Here is a 17,333-nt window from a genome sequence, read left to right as displayed (position 1 = left end):
GTGTGACTGGTGCATATGAGCAAGCGTATCCTGGCTGTGCTCATGAAGAGAAGATGATGAGCACATGTTGCCCAGGGCTCTTGGCACAGAAGACAAGTTGAGTCCAGATCCTGGAAGAGCAGCTAGGTTCCCAGGAAAGAGAAAGGAACTCAAAAAGTAAAACTACTTTGGAGTGAGGGATGGTACTTGGCATTTCATAAATACCTACCATGTGCCAGAGATGGAGGAGGCAAATTGTAGGCTCTTCTCATCCATTTCCCATAATAATAACCTGTCAAGTAGGTATTATTACAGTTATGGAAGCAGAATCAGTGATAAATTGCCCTAGACCCACATCTGGTTAATGTAAGACCTGGGATTTGATCCATACTTATCTGAATCCTCCCCAAAATACCATATTTAAATTTATACCTGATGTCCATTAGCATTAGAATCAGATCTCAATCTAACAAAAGTAAAGATATTTTTTAAGGGCTTGCCATGTATTTTATAGCCAGCACCTCATTTACCTATGAAATGGAGGCTCAGGAAGGTTAAGTACATTTCCAAGGTCACACATGGCCAGTTAGGACCCAAGTAGGGATTCAGACCCAGGTCCCTTTGCCCCTCAGGCCTATGCTCTTGTGTTCCTCCACCGAAGGATGCCTGCAGACATTTGGTTGTGCTTGGAGATAGATTTATGATGGTTGATCTGGAGGCCTTATTATACTTCCTGAATAGAGAGCAGCCGTGAGGTTTTATAGTGTCTTTTGTTGTTTTCCAAAGGAGCTTTCATATTCATTGTGACATTTTCACCTCTTGGCAGTCAGTGAGCCGAACATGTATTAAGCTTGTTTTGTAGATGAGGAAATTGAGGTCCCTGAGAAGTTTAGTCACTTGACCAGTGTTACATAGTAGAAGCTGGAGCTGAGACCTAGATTTTTCAAGTCCCCCCAATCACCCAGCCTCTGGTTCAAATTGGAAGTCTTCTCATGGTCCCAGAACTTAACCAAAAGTATGGGTTAAGAGCGCAGGGTCAGGAATCCGTGCCTGTCACCACTGCTTGTTAGCTGTATGACTTTGGGCAACCTGTTTAGCCCCTCTAAACCATTTCAACTTCATAAAACTTGAGCTTTGAACAAGATAATGAAGGGAAAATATTTAGCACAATTCCTGGCATATAAAAGATTCAAAATTTTTAGTGCTACCTGTTTGTGAACTGTTAGCGTTGTGGCTGGCGTGTCATGACAGGACTGTCCTCTGCACTTTGTTCCAGCCCTTAACTGTGGATTCCAAGCAGGTGCCATGGCATAGGAGACTCTCGCTTCCATGAGAGTCTCAGTCTCGTTTGCCAGTGGAAAAAATGTGCTACAGAATCAAGTGACGCTGGGCTCTAGTCCTCCTTTACCCCAAGTTTTATTCATCTGTAAGGTGCTTCCCTTGGGGACCTTTGCATGAGCTTTAGGCTGTTCCCTGTGATGGGTCCTATGCAGTCAGTGCTTCATCAGTGGAAGCCATTATTACAGGACCTAAGAAGCAAAGCTTGAGTCAGCAGTTGAGTGAGGAGGTTTTATGAAAAAGGCCCAATTTGGTGAAGTGTGACACAGGATGACAGGTAGGCAGCGAGTCCTCAGAGAAAGGCCTGCTGAGCATGTGCTGTGGTTTGTAAATATTTGCAAGTTCTCACTGGATGACTGTACCAGGTATGCTTAAAAAGTGTTGGATTTTAGTGTATTCTTGAGGCACTTGCCAACCTCTAGGAAAGGTAAGCTCGGAATTTTACTGATTTCAGAGTATTGTCCGCCACTACTGCCAGCTGGTCAGAGGTAAACGCCTGGCTTCACTGCGGAGGCCAAGGACGGGCAGCTGATGTTGTCATTGTAAATATGCTGTTAGCACTTGGCATGTGGTTTCTCACTTAATCTTTATGACACTTCTGGGACGTAAGTACTGTGGATATTTCTGTTTTGCAGGTGGGAAGGTGAGGCTTAGAAAGATCAGTTATTTGACCAAGTACCACACAGACAGCAAGTGATAGAATGGGAATTTGAAATTAGGTGTGTCCCACTTTGTACTAGGGAGTGCAGGGAGGGGGAAACACCTCTCACCTCTTATATTCAGTGAGAGGGGCCTGTAGATTAAGCTATCAAAAGCCGGGAGAAAGGTTTATAGTATATCAATGGGAGCCTCACAGAAAAGAAGTGAAAACCTCCCAGCCTGGGAGCTTATATACCATTTTAATAAAGGGCCATAGACTGTGGAGAATTAAGAAGAAAGGGAAAAGGAGGCTTGGGTTTCTAGGGCAGTGGATTGTAGGAAGGTAAATAGATAGGGACACAAATGGAAGGTGAGGATGGTTCTAGTGATGTTTGTTTATGCAGACGTACCCCAGCACCCCCTCCCTGTTCCCCCACAAGGGTTTTTCAGCTCCTAAGAGGGGAGAAGGAAAACACCTTCACAAAGAAGGAGGCCTGTGCTGTCTTTGGACAGCAGAGGGTGGGCAGATTCCTGCCTGTCCGCTGCTAATTACCTTCAGCTCCATTCAGTATTTAGTGGTGGCATATTCTGATCCCCATCTGGGGAAAGTGCCCAGCTCTGGGATCAGAAAGGGCCTCGGTTTAAATTCCCTGATTTATGAGTTCTGTGATCTTGGGCATTCTCTGCACATAAGGTGGTGGTGGTTGTTTCCATCTCAGCAGACTTGGTAGTAAGAGGGAATGCAGTTGTATACATAAAGGCCGAATGTGTGACTAGCAGCCACTGAATGACCCAGAAACCAGCTGCTGTCTCTGTTCTGACTTGACTAATGAGTCCCTGCTGATTGCCTGGTATGGGCGTAGGGGTCACATGCTGGAGTGTGTTCGAAGACCCTGTTACAACACAGAGCATGTCAGGTGGTCAGTAAACGCTAATTACCTCCCCAAAGATATGCTGGCAGTTGACATCCTGATAGAGTGACCCTTTCTGATTTACTTGGTAAAACTGTATTTGGGATTTTTTTTGAAGTGAAAGAATTTACCTCTCTGTCTTTCTTACAGTAAGTGTCCTGAATGCCAGAAATCTCACAAATGTTGAGAAAGAGTGGGTCCTCTTACTGGATGGACCAGATTGCTCCCTTTCCCTGTTCTTCCATCCAGTCTCACCCCTCTCCTGGTTACCCATCCCATGCTGCCCCACACTCCTGAAGGTTTTCTAGTGAAGATCTTACAACAGCTTTCTCCCACTGTCTTGGACCTCTTGAAGGATCCATCCATTTCCTGTTCCACTAGTCCCTCTTCAGTCACACTCATCCCTGTTGTGCGTCCCCAGAGCCTGCTACTTCCTCCTCTTTCTGGACCCGGAGCTGGCATCCCCTCAGATAGCTGTATTCCTCCACACTCCGTCCCCCTCTCCCAGCTGTTTCCTCCTCCAGAATCATGTCTTGCCTCTCACTCTGCAACCCTGTTGAAGATCTGCTTGATAAACTCTTAGTTTTGTACAAAGATGTGTGTGTGTGCGCGCATGCATGTAAGACCTTTTTAGTAAATTGTCACTGTTAGATTTATAATGCGTATGTTAAAAATACATTAAAACGTGAGGCCTGCACACCTATGCTATTTGATATTGCATATGCCTTGGTGTTATAACAGTCACAGGTAAGTAACAATGGCTGACATTTTGGGGGTCTGTGCTACAAGCCAGGCACTATTTTAAGCACTTGATATTTAATTTTCATAATTTTTATTCTTGTAGGATTGTTGTTATTATTCCCAAGATATATTTTTCTAAACTGCTATATTTTAAAATGTGTACGTACATAAGAAAATTATGTGTATGTACCCGTAACATATACATTACTATATGGGGACACAGATACACACATATAGACTACCTGGTTATTCAGTTGTACAGTTAACAAAACATACAGGATCTAGCCTGCACTTACTCATCTGGTCTTACCTTCAGCCTCTCTCACATCAGATTTTATGTTTCAGCTATTTAATAAGCATAATTCTTCCCTTACAGAGTCCTGGTGCTGGTGAAATAGGAGATTATGGGAGGCATTTGGGTGAGAGGAAATCCTCAACATGTGCTGGCTCCCTTACCATGACCCCTCTCTTAACTGAGTCCATCTTGGTTTTCGATGAATCCGTCATCACGGGTAGACTGTGCTGCTTGCAGTTCCTCCTAACCTCTGACTGAGACTCCAGTTCAGGACAGTGTCTGCGGCTGGGGCTGGGGGATGGAGAGAGATTGGAATAGGGTAGGGGACTGGGGAACCATTCTGTCATATATTATTTCTTAAACTTCATGGTGAGTACATGGATGTAGTGTTAATCTAAACATTTACTGTTACTTCATTTGGAATATTTTATAATTTTAAGCAAATAGACAACCTGTGTACGAGTGTTCACCACTGAGATGCTTCCCTTGGAAATAGTTGAAATGCACATATTTTTTCACTGTCCTCCTAAAGCAGAAAAAGAGTGTGTGTGTGTGGTGAGCTTCTCAATGGTAAGTGAGGCCTCTCAGGCCCAGAAAGAAGGTATCGGGGACAGCTGTAGTAGGGAGGGTGATCAGACGTGTGTGCACTGTCTGTTGAGCTGCTGCTGTGCCCTTCCATGGGTGTTTTTCTGAGTCACTTTTCTGTATAAACTTAGGCAGTAACCAGAACTGCATTTCTTTTTTTTTTTCTTAATATCTCAGCCAGAAACGCTGATATCTGCTGCAGGCATTGTGAAGTTTTAATGTGCTGATGATTAGAAGGCTACTGGGGCCTCATTTGATTTCTTTGGCCTACTCTGACACTTCCTTCCCAAGTTATTCCCCATCCAGACTCATGTGCTTTTTCCTAAGTGCCCATTGCTCCTGTGCTGTTATGGAGGGTGTTTGAAAGTAAAAATTTAAAATAATTCATCTCAGTTGTGGAACAGCCTAGGAAATTCAGAACAGAATGCTCTTAACTTTGTGAAAATGAGTTTGGTGAATCCAAGTCAAGAAGGACTTACTGAGCCCTAGCTTTGTAAGTCCAGCTCACTGGAAGATCCAGATCACAGTGCCTGTTGGGTGGGGATGCAGAGGTGAACTGCCCCTCGTGGCCGGTTCCAGGGAAAGATTTTATGTGTAAAAAAGTGGTAGGCCGTGGAAAGTAGTGCAGTAGAAGTACAGAGAATGGTGGGTAAGGGACAAGCATTCCAAGCTTAAAGGAGGCTTTACAGAGAGGAAGTAGTGTTTTGGATTAAGCCTTTAAACTTCTGACTTTGACAGACACCTATCTGCTCATTTGTTCATTCATTAAGTACTGTGCATCCACCGAGGGCTTCTGTGCAAATGCACGATTCTCTGCACCACTGGAGGGAAGAGGAGAGAGGGAACTGAACGTGGGACATCTGAAGTGCTTCCATGTAAAGGCAGTTGAGTTGCCTCCACTCAGATTGCAGTGCAAGCCATCTTCCATGCCTTTACTTCAGGGGTGTGGGGAAACGCAGTACTCCTTTCTTTTCCACAAGCCTACCAGGATTGGGAACCTGTACATCCACGATGAATGGTAATGTCTGCCACCAGAGTTAAAAGATCTGCACAATTTGACAGAGTCACACAGGGTGCTGTGTTGATAACAGCGAGAACAGCAATAGAGAGACCAAAGCCAAGAGATGAGATAACGTAAGGCTGTTGGCGTGGAGATAAGAAATTGTCAGTTTTTTAGGATGAACTTTAAAGGTAGATGGAGCAGGGTTTGCCCATGGACTGCATCTCAGGTGTGAGAAAGAGAAAAAACAAGTATGTCTTGGTGGATTTTGTCATTATGCCATTAAGAAGTCAGTGGGACGGGGTTGTGGCTCAGTGGTAGAACGCTTGCCTAGCATGTGTAAGGCACTGTGTTCTGTTCTCAGCACCACATATAAATAAATAAAATAAAGGTTCATTGACAACTCAAAAAATATTGAAAAAGAACAAAGAACTTAAGTCAGTTGTTTGCCATTGACTGATTGAGATAAGGAAGTATGGAAAAGGAGGTTGGGGGAGATGAAGTGTTTGTTTTAGACATGTTAACATTGAATACAGTTATTGGACCTCTAAGTGGTGATAGTAAAGAGATGGTTGAAAGTACAAGTCTGTATTTTAGGGCAGGAGTATAAATTTGGTAGTTTTCAGCTAATAAAAAGTATTTCAACCCTTCAGTCTGAGATCTCGAAGGGAATAGGCATAGGTGGAGAAGAATAAAGTCCCAAAGACAAATCTGGGACTTTCTAGCATGGCGAGGTTAGACAGATGAGGAACCGACAAAGACAGTGAAGACAAAGGAGTGCCATAAGGTGAGGAGAGTCAAATGAGTGACATCCCAGAAGCCACCCAGAGGAAGAGTTGTGCAGGTGGGAGTTAGTTATGGAGCATTCGTCCTAGTAGAGAAATATTTATACACCTGGTGTCTACTCCACAGCACTGCAGTACCACGAGGGAGACATCAGCCCCACTTTATAGATTGGAAAGCAAGAGCTCAGGGATTCATAAGACTTATGCCTATTGTGTGCCAGCTAGGGTAGTAAGCGTGGAAGTTAAAATGGACCAATGAAGTAGCAGGCTCATAGGTGGCGAAACCAGACTTCAAGCATGGGTGCACCTAGTCCAGGCCTGCACGTTCCACACTGCACGTTCCACTACTGTATGCAAAGCCTCATACAGTATTGCTCCTCCTACTTGGGGTGTGACAAGATTAAAGGAAACTAAGATTAGCTGCAGGGAAAGAAATGTGACACAACAAATTCATTTTCCTTTTGCATTCCAAGATTGGTTTTCTAAAAATTTTATGCATGATTTCTTAATCACTTGAAAATATGAGACCTATGTGACTGTCTGACTATACAGGAACTAGTGGATCAATCAGGATATAAATGAGCTAAATAATGTAAAAGAAAAAGGGGAAGTTTCCTTTAGGAGAGTGAGAACATTCAGTGTCCTGCGACCCACCTTCTGTTCAATAAGTAACTGATGCTGTTGCTCTGCTTCTCTTTCTAGAGTTTGCAGTGATCCGTGTACAGAACAACTCTGCACTGTAGCAAATGATAACTCGGTTCCTTTTCTTTTTTAGACCATGTACAAAATGAAGAAAACTATGCACAAGTTCTTGATAAGTTTGGGAGTAATTTTTTAAGTCGAGACAACCCCGATCTTGGCACCGCTTTTGTCAAGTTTTCTACTCTTACAAAGGAACTGTCCACACTGCTGAAAAATCTGGTAAGTCATTTCTTGTGTGATTAAAAAGAATTGTAGTCTAATCAAAGCATAAGATCATATATAGAGAACAGTTCCCTATTCTTTTCCCCAACCCTTGGGCCTAGGGATGAAAAAGAATAAAAATTAAAAGCTGTTTTCTCCTAGATATGGAGGTCATTTTTTTTTTTTTTAATTCCATTGTGACATTACTAGGATTTGAACCTGAGGCCCAGATGATAGCAGGGTCCTTTTGTCAAAGCCAAGAGAAACTACTTAATTTGAACTCTTCCCTATTCTACCGATTTTTGAAGATAATCTTCAGCAACTTTTGCTTTTTAACTAGTTAAGAGTGATAAGATTTCTTTATCTGATATGAATTGCAAGTATTGTACCTCACTTGTGTGAAGACGGTCTTGCATTTTGTTCCTGATTTACAAATAACAAACCTCCCTCAACTCCCCCACATCCTTGACCCTGTCTCCCCTACAAGAGAAAGTTTCAGACTTTGATGACAGGAAGAATACCTGCAAATCAGGGATACTAGAGTCCGTGACCGAGGAGGTGGACACAGGTGGGATGGAGTGCCAGGCAGTAGTGTCACAGGTTTTGCTCTAACCCTCCTCGACCCGCGCACGATTCACACATGGAAAGGCCAGTGCTCATCATGTTGGCTCTCCTTGTGGATTGATTGATTGTTTTGGTGAAATATTCTTGGAGAGCCATCACACTTCCTCATGAATTAATTTAATCAAGTCTCTTTTGTGCCTGAGTACAAGGAGGTCACAGATGCCGGAGGAAGAGGATTTCTGTTGTTAGCTGGCTGAAGAGTAGCTGTTCCACCCTTCTCCTGCCCCCAATCCCTAGCATTCACTTTTGCCCAGTTAGGGATCCAGGTCTGAGCTCAAGATGTCCTCATGCTGGGTCAGTGGCTCATACACCACCTAGGCTTCTGTGCCTTCAGTGATAATCTTGTCATAAAGCCACCTGATACAAAAGAGCTGACACATGAAGACAACCTGTTTGAAAAACGTCAACTGCCCTTCTTCAGCCTGTTGCCCTGCATATTGGACCAGTCAGAATAGTCTTTTTAAATACGTGTGTATGTGTCTGACTTCCTGCCATTCTAATTGGTGGTTTATACTGTCGAATTAGCCTTACACTGACAATCAGCTAAACTAAAGGAAAATAAATGCCAAATATAAAAATGTTTATTCTTTTCAAAAACTTGAGAAGGATAATTTTGAGCACAGGAACTAATGTTTTACACCTTTAACAAGACCACAGTATTGTTGCAAATCTTAGACTGGCAGAATTTCTTTTATTCAAAAGAGGGCCCACTCCTGTCCTTCCTTCTGGGTGTTGCCTGCCTTTTTGCTGGTCATGTTGCACAAAAGGTGGTGTGGTGGGAAGAAAGGCGGTAAACAAGACTGACAGAGTTCACTTTGACAGAGAAGGACTCAGGGAGGAAGTTGTTTTCCCTGATATCTTGCTCCCTTTGTTTCTAGGAGAGCAAATGTATTTGGCCTAAGTTAAGAGTCATTCCCTTCAAGGTTCCTGCACCAGTAGTCCCTGCTACTTAGCTACCACATAGATTGCTTCTAAACTTTGTGCGTGTGTATACGTGTGTATGCACCAGCCAGTTGAGCAAGGGTCCATTGTTGGTGTTTGCGTATCTAATAACACTGCTTATCTCCATGTAAAAACAACAGATCTTCATTGAATACCTTTGATGAACCTGGCCGTGTGGTGGGTGCTTTTTTGTGGATGATCTCCATTTAACATGTTCCAGCAGGCCAGTGTTTATTATCCCTGCAGGCCAGATGAGGACCCAGAGCACACTGAGATTGTGTACTTGGCTCATTCATGCTGTTAGTAGATGCGAACCCAGCTTTCTGTCTCTGAGGCTACAGTCTGAACCTCGCTATAGATGCTGCCTGTCACCTTATGCTCTCTGGTTGTCCTGCCTTCCTAGCTAGAATGCTGATCTAGCTATGCCCTCAGATCAGATACACTCTAAGCTGCAGGCCTGTTTCCGCAGCCACTCCCTGTAGAATAAAAGTCTAGGAAAACCTTAAAGAAATGGCTGGAAGACCTACTTCATTTCAAAAAGAAAATAAAGGCATACTTGGGAGCCTGAGGCAGGAAGATCACAAGCTCTAGGCCAGCTTAAGCAACTTAGCAAGACTGTCTTAAAATAAAAAGGGCAGGGTATGTAGCTCAGTGGTAGAGCATCCCTAGGTTCAACCTCCAGTTCCACAAAACATAAATAGTATACAAAATGAAAGCAAACATTTTCCCTTTGAAGGTGGCAGTGGCAGACCTGGTGATGGGGCAGGTAGAATGGGTTTGCGCTCTGGGTTGGTTATTGAGACAGTCCCAGAGGTGCTGCAGCCTGAGAGCAGCAGTGGCTTGTCACTTCCCTTCCTGTGCTTGACCAGGAGAACCTGATCTGCCTAGATTGGTGGGGCACACCTTGAAGCTCAGGGCTCGGGGGAACCAGAGAGGGGTTTCCTGGTCTGCTTGCAGTACCTGCAGTCCACACTGAGGAACACTCCCATGGGACACTGTCCGATGGGAGTGTTCCTCAGTGGAGTCTTGATCATCCCATTTCCTTAGACTAGTGAAGACTGGAAGCAAGAAGCAAAAATTAATGAGTCAAAACAGAAAAAGGTAAAAGAAAATACTTGGATATTATTTAGACTTTCAAAATTATATCTTCAAAGACACCAGTGTCTCTTGTTCCAAGTCTAAGTGCTAAATACTGAAAAGCCTCACTTTCTAATTAAGATATTGCTTATAAAGGGTATTTTAATAGTTCATACTAAAACATTACTTGTTTTTATGGAAGAAAAGGAAAGGATAGCTTTTGGGCTAGGTCTCATAATAGCTTTCTGCTTTTGACTAACCCTAGGTGGGGAAAGCCTTTCAACACGTGTGTTAATTCTGAGCAGTTGGAATTTCGAGTGCATTGTGTCCAGGCGTTCTTGCAAGAGTGGTTCTGAGAAAGACGAGCACACTAAGCAACGATGGCTTTCTTACCTGCCATGCAGATGTTTTGTTTTGTTTTTCCTTTTTCTGAACTTTGAATGATTGCAAAAGGCATGACAATCAAGTGGAATGTTGCTGAAAACTCACAAGAGCTACAAAGTTGTTGATATTATGTTACATATGGCTGAGACTGCTTTTAGTTAACCAGCTTCTAAGTTTTAACTGACGTCTGAGGATGGGCAGAGGATTGCAATTTTCAATGAGTCCTGTGAACTCATCCTGGAGTTAACACATGAAGTTGGTTTTAAAGTAACTTGCTTTTCTTACTCCCACTTTCCCCCAAGTTATTTAAAATGCTTCTTTTAAAAAGTTACCCTACCTTGTAATGTAGGATCCGAGAGTCTGAATTGCAGGTGGAGAGAGGAATCAGAGTTTGGTCTTAATCACACCTGAAATCCAGTCTCCTACAACCAGCCCAGTAGCCTTAGGCAAATCTCTTAGTTTCTCTAAAGCAACTTCCTACCTGTGAAAGAACTAACAGTGCTGTTTCTTCCCAATGTGGTCAGGGAAGTAAATCACTGAACGTAACACCTGACCCATGGGACGTGCTTAAAAATGGAAGCTTTCATTATTATTCACGTCTTCCCCTTTGATCGTTGTGGTAACTCCAGTGTCAAAGCAGGCATCATTGTTTTATAGATAAGTACACCAATTTCCCAAAAAACACTATACCTAGAAAGTGACAGAATTAGGGCTGTGAGCATAAGTTCTCTGCTACAGGTGATGCTGCTTCAGCAGTACCAAAGCAACCACGGCTGTGGGAATCCCACAGGACTCCACACTCACTAGCTCTTGAGATCCCATAGGAAGGATTTAAGGCTAATCACACAGGATGACAAGCAGAAATCTAGGGGGGTATGGCCCTCACACATTTGGGGGGTACTAAGTATTTTGGACCTCTTATTCTGTTCTCTCATACCCCCTTATGCAGTTTGTCCCCCCCCCTTTTTTAGCCCCCCAGCAAATTTTCTTTGTGAGGGTCATGATCACCTGCTCACAAGGGGTGAGTGTGAACAGGTCTTGAAGCAGTAGTCCCCTGATAGGTTAGGAATAACTGTGACTAGGAGAGGTTTGGCATACCAATTCCCATTTTCCAGATGTGTGTCTGTTTGGGTAAGGCTCCTGTGATTTCCAGTCCTATGACCTGTGGACTCTGATGGATAGGACATTGGTCCTCCCTTTAAACTACCACCCTACATTTTCCTTCCCTCATTGCTCATGGCTGAGGAGCTACCTGACGCTGTGGCCACTGAGAGCTGAACTAAAATAGTTTGTGTTGGGTTAGCTTGAAAACTGTTTGGAGGGGAGGGGTCTATTTCTGTCTTTTGATTTCCTTCATCAGTTTTAGCACATTGGAAATAGTGAAAGTATTAGATGGTAGTTCTCAAACTCTTGGGTCTTGGGGCCCCAATCTCAAAATTGATTTAGGATATGAAAGACTTTTTGTGTATATTATTTCTGTCCACATTTACTGTCTTAGAAATGAAAACCAAGAAAATTTTATGTATTAATTTCTTAAGATAATAAACTTGTGTTCCCTTAGAAGCCTATTTTTTATGAGTACCCCCCCCCAAAAAAAAAAAAAAAAAAAAGCATGGTGGTGGTTTTACATTTTTGCACATGCTTTCAACCTGACTTGGTAGAAGGCCGCTGGCTTCTCACATGCACCTCCGTGTTGGGTGGTATTGAGATGAAGCGGGTAAAGTGTGGCCACACACAGGTCTGTATGGGCAAAGAAAGTATTCAAGGTAATTATGGTAATTATTGTTTTTGATACTACATCAGAATTTAACAAGTGATATCTTAAGTTAGCCATGGAAATTAAAAAAGAAAACAAAAATAGAAGAAGTTACCCATGTAAACCAAACCATATAATGGAGCTTTGACTATTCAGATGCTGTCAAGCCCGTGGTGACAAATACAAGTGTTTCAAATTTTTGGCTTTCTCTGAAAGCTCTCGTTTTATCATTACCAATAGATTCTGTCAGTTGTTTACCTTGAAGTGACAGCCTCCCCTCACTGATTTTAGAGATAAGTTTAACATATGATACCCAGATCTGAACAACCACAGTTTGCCAGTTTTTCTTTCAAGGAAAAAAAAAATGGTGTTTATTTTGCCAACTTTTTGCCTCTGTGACAAAGCACTACAGATAATTAACTTTAAAAGGATTTATTTTGGCTCACGGTATTGGAGCTCTTAGTCTGCAGTCAGTTGGTTGGCCTGTTGCTCTGGCCTGTGGCAAGAGTGAGTGGCAGAGCGAAATTGTTCACCTCAAAGCCAGGAAGCCAAAAGTGTGGGGATAAGAAGCACTTTGGATCCTGGGTCCCCTAATCCCCTTCAAGGGCGTATCCACAGTGACCCAAGGCCCTCCTCACAAAGATTTTCCCACCTCTGGATAACACTACCCTGGGGAGAGAGAAATTTGGGGATACAGAGAAAAACATCCTGAATCTCAATAGAATCACCTATGAACTGTTGGAATGCAGCTCAGGAGCAGTCCAGCCTGCATGCTTGCCCTCCTGTCCTTGGAAGCAGGAAGTACCAAGGTGTGAGGGCAGTGTGCAAACACCAAGAACACTGTGCAAACTGTGACCACCCCCACCTCTAGTGCAGCCCCTGCTATCTATCGATATTTATTAAAACCTCAGACCAAGGCGTTCCTTCCCATGTCTAGAGAGCCTGCATCGTCTGCTTTCCTAAGTACATCTCTGTGCCTCAGTATCTGACACATGCTGAAATTCTTTTCCATCACGTATGTCAAGGACCCTGTCATCCTTAGTTTAGCTCTTCCTCTCTGGGACCTTCTTGCTTTCCCCCTCCCCCACCCAGTGACATGGGGACTAAGCCTTAACACATGGGCCTTTGAAAGACATTTAAGATCCAGGTTTTAACACTCCACTCCTGGCCTCCAGACACTCATGTCCACCTCACAGCACAAAGACAGTGAACCCATCCCCAGGAGTCTCAAAGTATTAACTGTTCCACTGATGTTCAAAACTCCTAGTCCAAAGTTTCCTCCAGGACTCAAACGCAGCTGTGAACCCCTGTAAAAATAAAAAAAAATTGATGTGCTTTTAAGATACAGTGGTGGATAAAACATGCAGGCATAGGGTAAACATTTCTATTCCAGAAGGAGGAATAGGAAATAGGAGGGTTCAGCCCAAGGCAGATGGATACCCAGCAGGGCAGACATGAAATACTAAAGCTCCATGTCTGGTGTCCAGGGCACACTGTGTAATGTGGGCTCCTAAAGGGTTGGGCAGCCCTGCCCCTATGGTCTCGTTGGCAGCAGTGCACATGGGCACTCTCCTAGGCTGGCTTTGCATGGTGCCTGTAGCTTCGCCTGACAAGTGTGGCATGTTGCTGGCACCTCTACTTCCTTGGTTCTCCCTTGTAGGTTTGGCTTGACTCCCACAGCTTCCCTACCCTTTGTCCTGTCGGGGGCTACTCTGATCCTGCCCGGATTCCTGGGTTTTTCTGAAATTTTGGTGGAAGCTGCCCTGACCCCAGAACTCTGGTAGTCTATATACCTGTGTTTTAAACAGCTTTTTTCTCTGCTATCACTGAAAGACCCAGCAAGAACAATATAGAAGAGGGAGAGTTTAATTGAGGGTTCACAGTTTCAGAGGTTTCAGTCCATAGACCTCTGGCTCCATTCCTTGGGGTTCAAGGTGAGGCAGAACATTATGGTGGAAGGGTGTGGTGGAGGAAAGCAGGTCATATGATGATCAGAAAGCAGAAACTAAGGTCAGCTTATCCAGTATATTACCCCAAAGGCATTCCCCCCAGTGGCCCACCTCCTCCAGCCACACCCTACTTGCCCACAGCTACCACCAAGTTAATTCCTATCTGGTGATTGATGTACTGATTAGAGTAAACCTCTTAAAACCCAGTCATTTCATCTCTACACCCTCTAGCATTGTCTCACACAAGGGCTTTTGGGGGACAACTCATACCAAGACCATAATAACTTGCATCATGTGGATGATGCCAAGGTCTACCACCAGCACAAGCTGTACTTAGGCCCATGGGAACCCTGATGGATTGTAGCAGCCTTTGGGTGCCTTGCTGGATGAGCATAGGAAAGTGATTCCCTAGGCAGTATCATCTGGCTCTTTTTTAAAAATTTTTTATTCTAATTTGTTACATACGACAGCAGAACACATTACAATTCATATTACACATATGGAGCACAAGTTTTCATACAAAGTATGAAAGTTTTATACAAAGTAGAGTCACACCAATTCATGTCTTCATACATATACTTAGGGTAATGATGTCCATCTCATTCCACCGTCTTTTCTACCCCTATGTCTCCTCCCTTCCCCTCCCACCCCTTTGCCCAATCTAGAGTTCATCTAATCCTCCCATGTTCCCCCTCCCAACTCCACTATGAATCAGCCTCCTTAAATCACGGAAAACATTTGGCATTTGTTTGTGATTGGCTCACTTCACTCAGACTCCCAGAATAGCTAAAGCAATCCTTAGCAAGAGTGAAGCAGGTGGCATCACTCACTATTCCAGAATTTAAACTATACTACAGAGCAATAGGAACAAAAACAGCATGGTATTGACACCAAAATAGACTGGTGGACCAATGGTACAGAATAGAGGACACAGAGACTAACCCACATAATTACAGATACCTTATATTAGACAAAGGTACTGAAAACATATATTGGAGAAAAGATAAACTCTTCAACAAATGGTGCTGGGAAAACTGGAAATCCATATTCAACAAAATGAAATTAAACCCCTATGTCTCACCATACACAAAACTCAACTCAAAGTGGATCAAGGACCTAGGAATTAAACCAGAGACCCTGAACCTAATAGAAGAAAAAGTAGGCCCAAATCTCCATCATATCGGATTAGGCTCCTACTTTCTTAATGAGACTCCTATAGCGCAAGAATTAAAATCAAGAATTAATAAATGGGGGCTGGGGATGTGGCTCAAGCAGTAGCGCGCGCTCCTGGCATGCATGCGGCCCGAATTTGATCCTCAGCACCACATACAAAGATGTTGTGTCCGCCAAAAACTAACTAAATAAATAAATATTAAAATTTTTTTTAAAAAAGAATTAATAAATGGGATGGGTTCAAACTAAAAAGCTTCTCGGCAAAAGACACAATCAGTGAAGTGAATAGAGAGCCTACAGCTTGGGAGCAAATTTTTACCACTTGCACATCAGATAGAGCATTAATCTCTAGGATATTTAAAGCTAAACACCAAAAAAACCAAATAAGCCAATCAAAAAATAGGCCAAGGAACTGAACAGATGCTTCTCAGAAGGTGGTATACAATCATCTGGCTCTTTTCTCAAATGAAAGTCTTGGATGCAATTTGCATTTCTACACCTTTGAGCCTGTGGTAGGTGTTAAGACTTTGCTGACATCTGAGATACCCCAAGGCTTGTTTTCTACTGTGCCTGTGCAAAGCACTTGGCTTTTTGTAGGTGCTAATAACCATATCCGCCTTTGAACTGTGTACAAAGAAATATTTTAAAAGAAAGAGCATTTGGAAAGACTGGTGGAATCAAGTAAAGTCAGTAGGGATTGTCCAGGGTATTATCTTGCACCAGTATCAATTTCTTGGTTTTCATAACTTGCTGTATAAGATTCTGCGGTGGGGAAAGCAAGTTGATGGGTACGTGGGAACTCTGTGCAATTTTTTCCAACATTTTGTGAGTCTCTGACTTCAAAATGAAAAGTATTAGCCATTGAATTTTAGTTTGTGGGGATTTAGGGGAAAGGGTTTAATAATACATAGTTACGTAAAGATTTTCATATAAAACAAATATTCTGAGCAAAAATAAGAGACTCACTTCTTTGATATTCCTTGAGACAACTATCTGCAACCTTCAGCCACTTCCTTTGTGCTTCAGATTTTTGTAAACCAGTATTTCTCCTCCTGATGAATTTCTTCCTTTGGTTAAAGTCCTGTATGTGGTCGCTGTTCTGAAAAGATAGAGTGATTAGCTGTTCATTCCCACAAGTGAATATTTCTCATGTGTGATTATGTCAAGGAAATGCTGCCTCCCAGTGGTGAGAAGCCAGAGAAATGTGGGCACACTCTGTTGTTCTTTTAATACATCTGTGGTGTGATTTTAAGTACATGGACTTTAAATTCCTAGAGACCCAGGTAAAAGTAATTACTGAGCATCTTCTTACTTTGTGGCCTTGCCGGGTTACTTGGGTTTTCTGGGTCTTTTTTTTTTTTTTTTTTTTTTTTCGTTTTGTAAAGTAGGATTAACCATACCTCCTTGCCATATTCACTACCAATTCATTCAACTATTTATTGAAATTCTCCACATGCACTGTGTTCCCACAGGAGGAATACAGCAGGATAACACAGGTCAGGGCCTCTCACTCTTCGAGTTTTTCTTCTAGTGGCATTTTTAAAAATAAGGTATGTGAATTACCTCTCCTAGCTTTTGGTTTGCTGTATATGCTTAGTGGATAGTGATGTTTTTTTTAAAAAAAGGTTTTAGAACCATTGTTTTAGTTGACCTGCCAGACCCCTTGAACTTGTCCTTCCCCTGGTTAGAGATGCTTCCCATCAGAGCCAGCTCCAGACAGAGCAAGCTATCTGCCGTGCCTGGAGCGTACACTGTCCCACACATCCACACCCTCATATATCCCCTTTTCTCTACTCTGGGGCCCCTTTAGCAGTTAACGTATTAGCAAGAGAACCTTTCTTTACATAGCAGCTTCCTTATTTGAAAAAAAAAAAAAAGATGATGCTAGTTTGGCTGTTTGTTAGTGCTTTTGTTGTTCATTTGATTAAATATAAAGTACCAAAAGTATGTTCAGTTTTTTGTTGTTTAGGCCATTGAGAGGAAAGCATTAAAACCATTGCTTGCTAAATAGTGCCAGCTGGGCCGATTCTACTCCCAGCTTCAGGCCGTCACTGCTTGTGATCTTGGCAAAGAAGTTAAGGAGTCAACAACAGAGAGTTGCATCCAGTATTTTCCCACACCATAAAATAGGACAAGGAAGGAGTAACTGGATTGAAACAGATTCTCAACAGGAAAAGAAAAAACATTTAAATGTCATGCCCTTGGAGAGTCTCAGTGTGGCAGTGGTTTTAGAAAAAACTTTTTAAAAATAG

At 42.8% G+C, this 17,333-nt stretch overlaps 1 protein-coding gene across 5 annotated transcripts in view; it reads left to right on the top strand.

Annotated features, from left to right (window-relative positions):
• The window catches only part of Asap1 (ArfGAP with SH3 domain, ankyrin repeat and PH domain 1), a 324,201-nt gene that overhangs the window by 197,744 nt on the left and 109,124 nt on the right, over positions 1-17,333 (top strand). For all 5 annotated transcript variants that reach the window (XM_046464612.2, XM_046464614.2, XM_046464613.2 and 2 more), the window contains one exon: positions 7,049-7,194. In XM_046464612.2, the coding sequence (XP_046320568.1) occupies positions 7,049-7,194 (146 nt within the window). The remainder of the gene's footprint in view (positions 1-7,048; positions 7,195-17,333) is intronic.

The sequence above is a fragment of the Marmota monax genome, unplaced genomic scaffold (genome assembly GCF_021218885.2).
Source record: "Marmota monax isolate L192 unplaced genomic scaffold, Marmota_monax_Labrador192_F-V1.1 WCK01_AAM20220418_F8-fsc00003, whole genome shotgun sequence".
Lineage (NCBI taxonomy): Eukaryota > Metazoa > Chordata > Mammalia > Rodentia > Sciuridae > Marmota > Marmota monax.
Note: the sequence above shows the minus strand (reverse complement) of the source record. Positions and strands in the feature narration are given on the sequence as shown.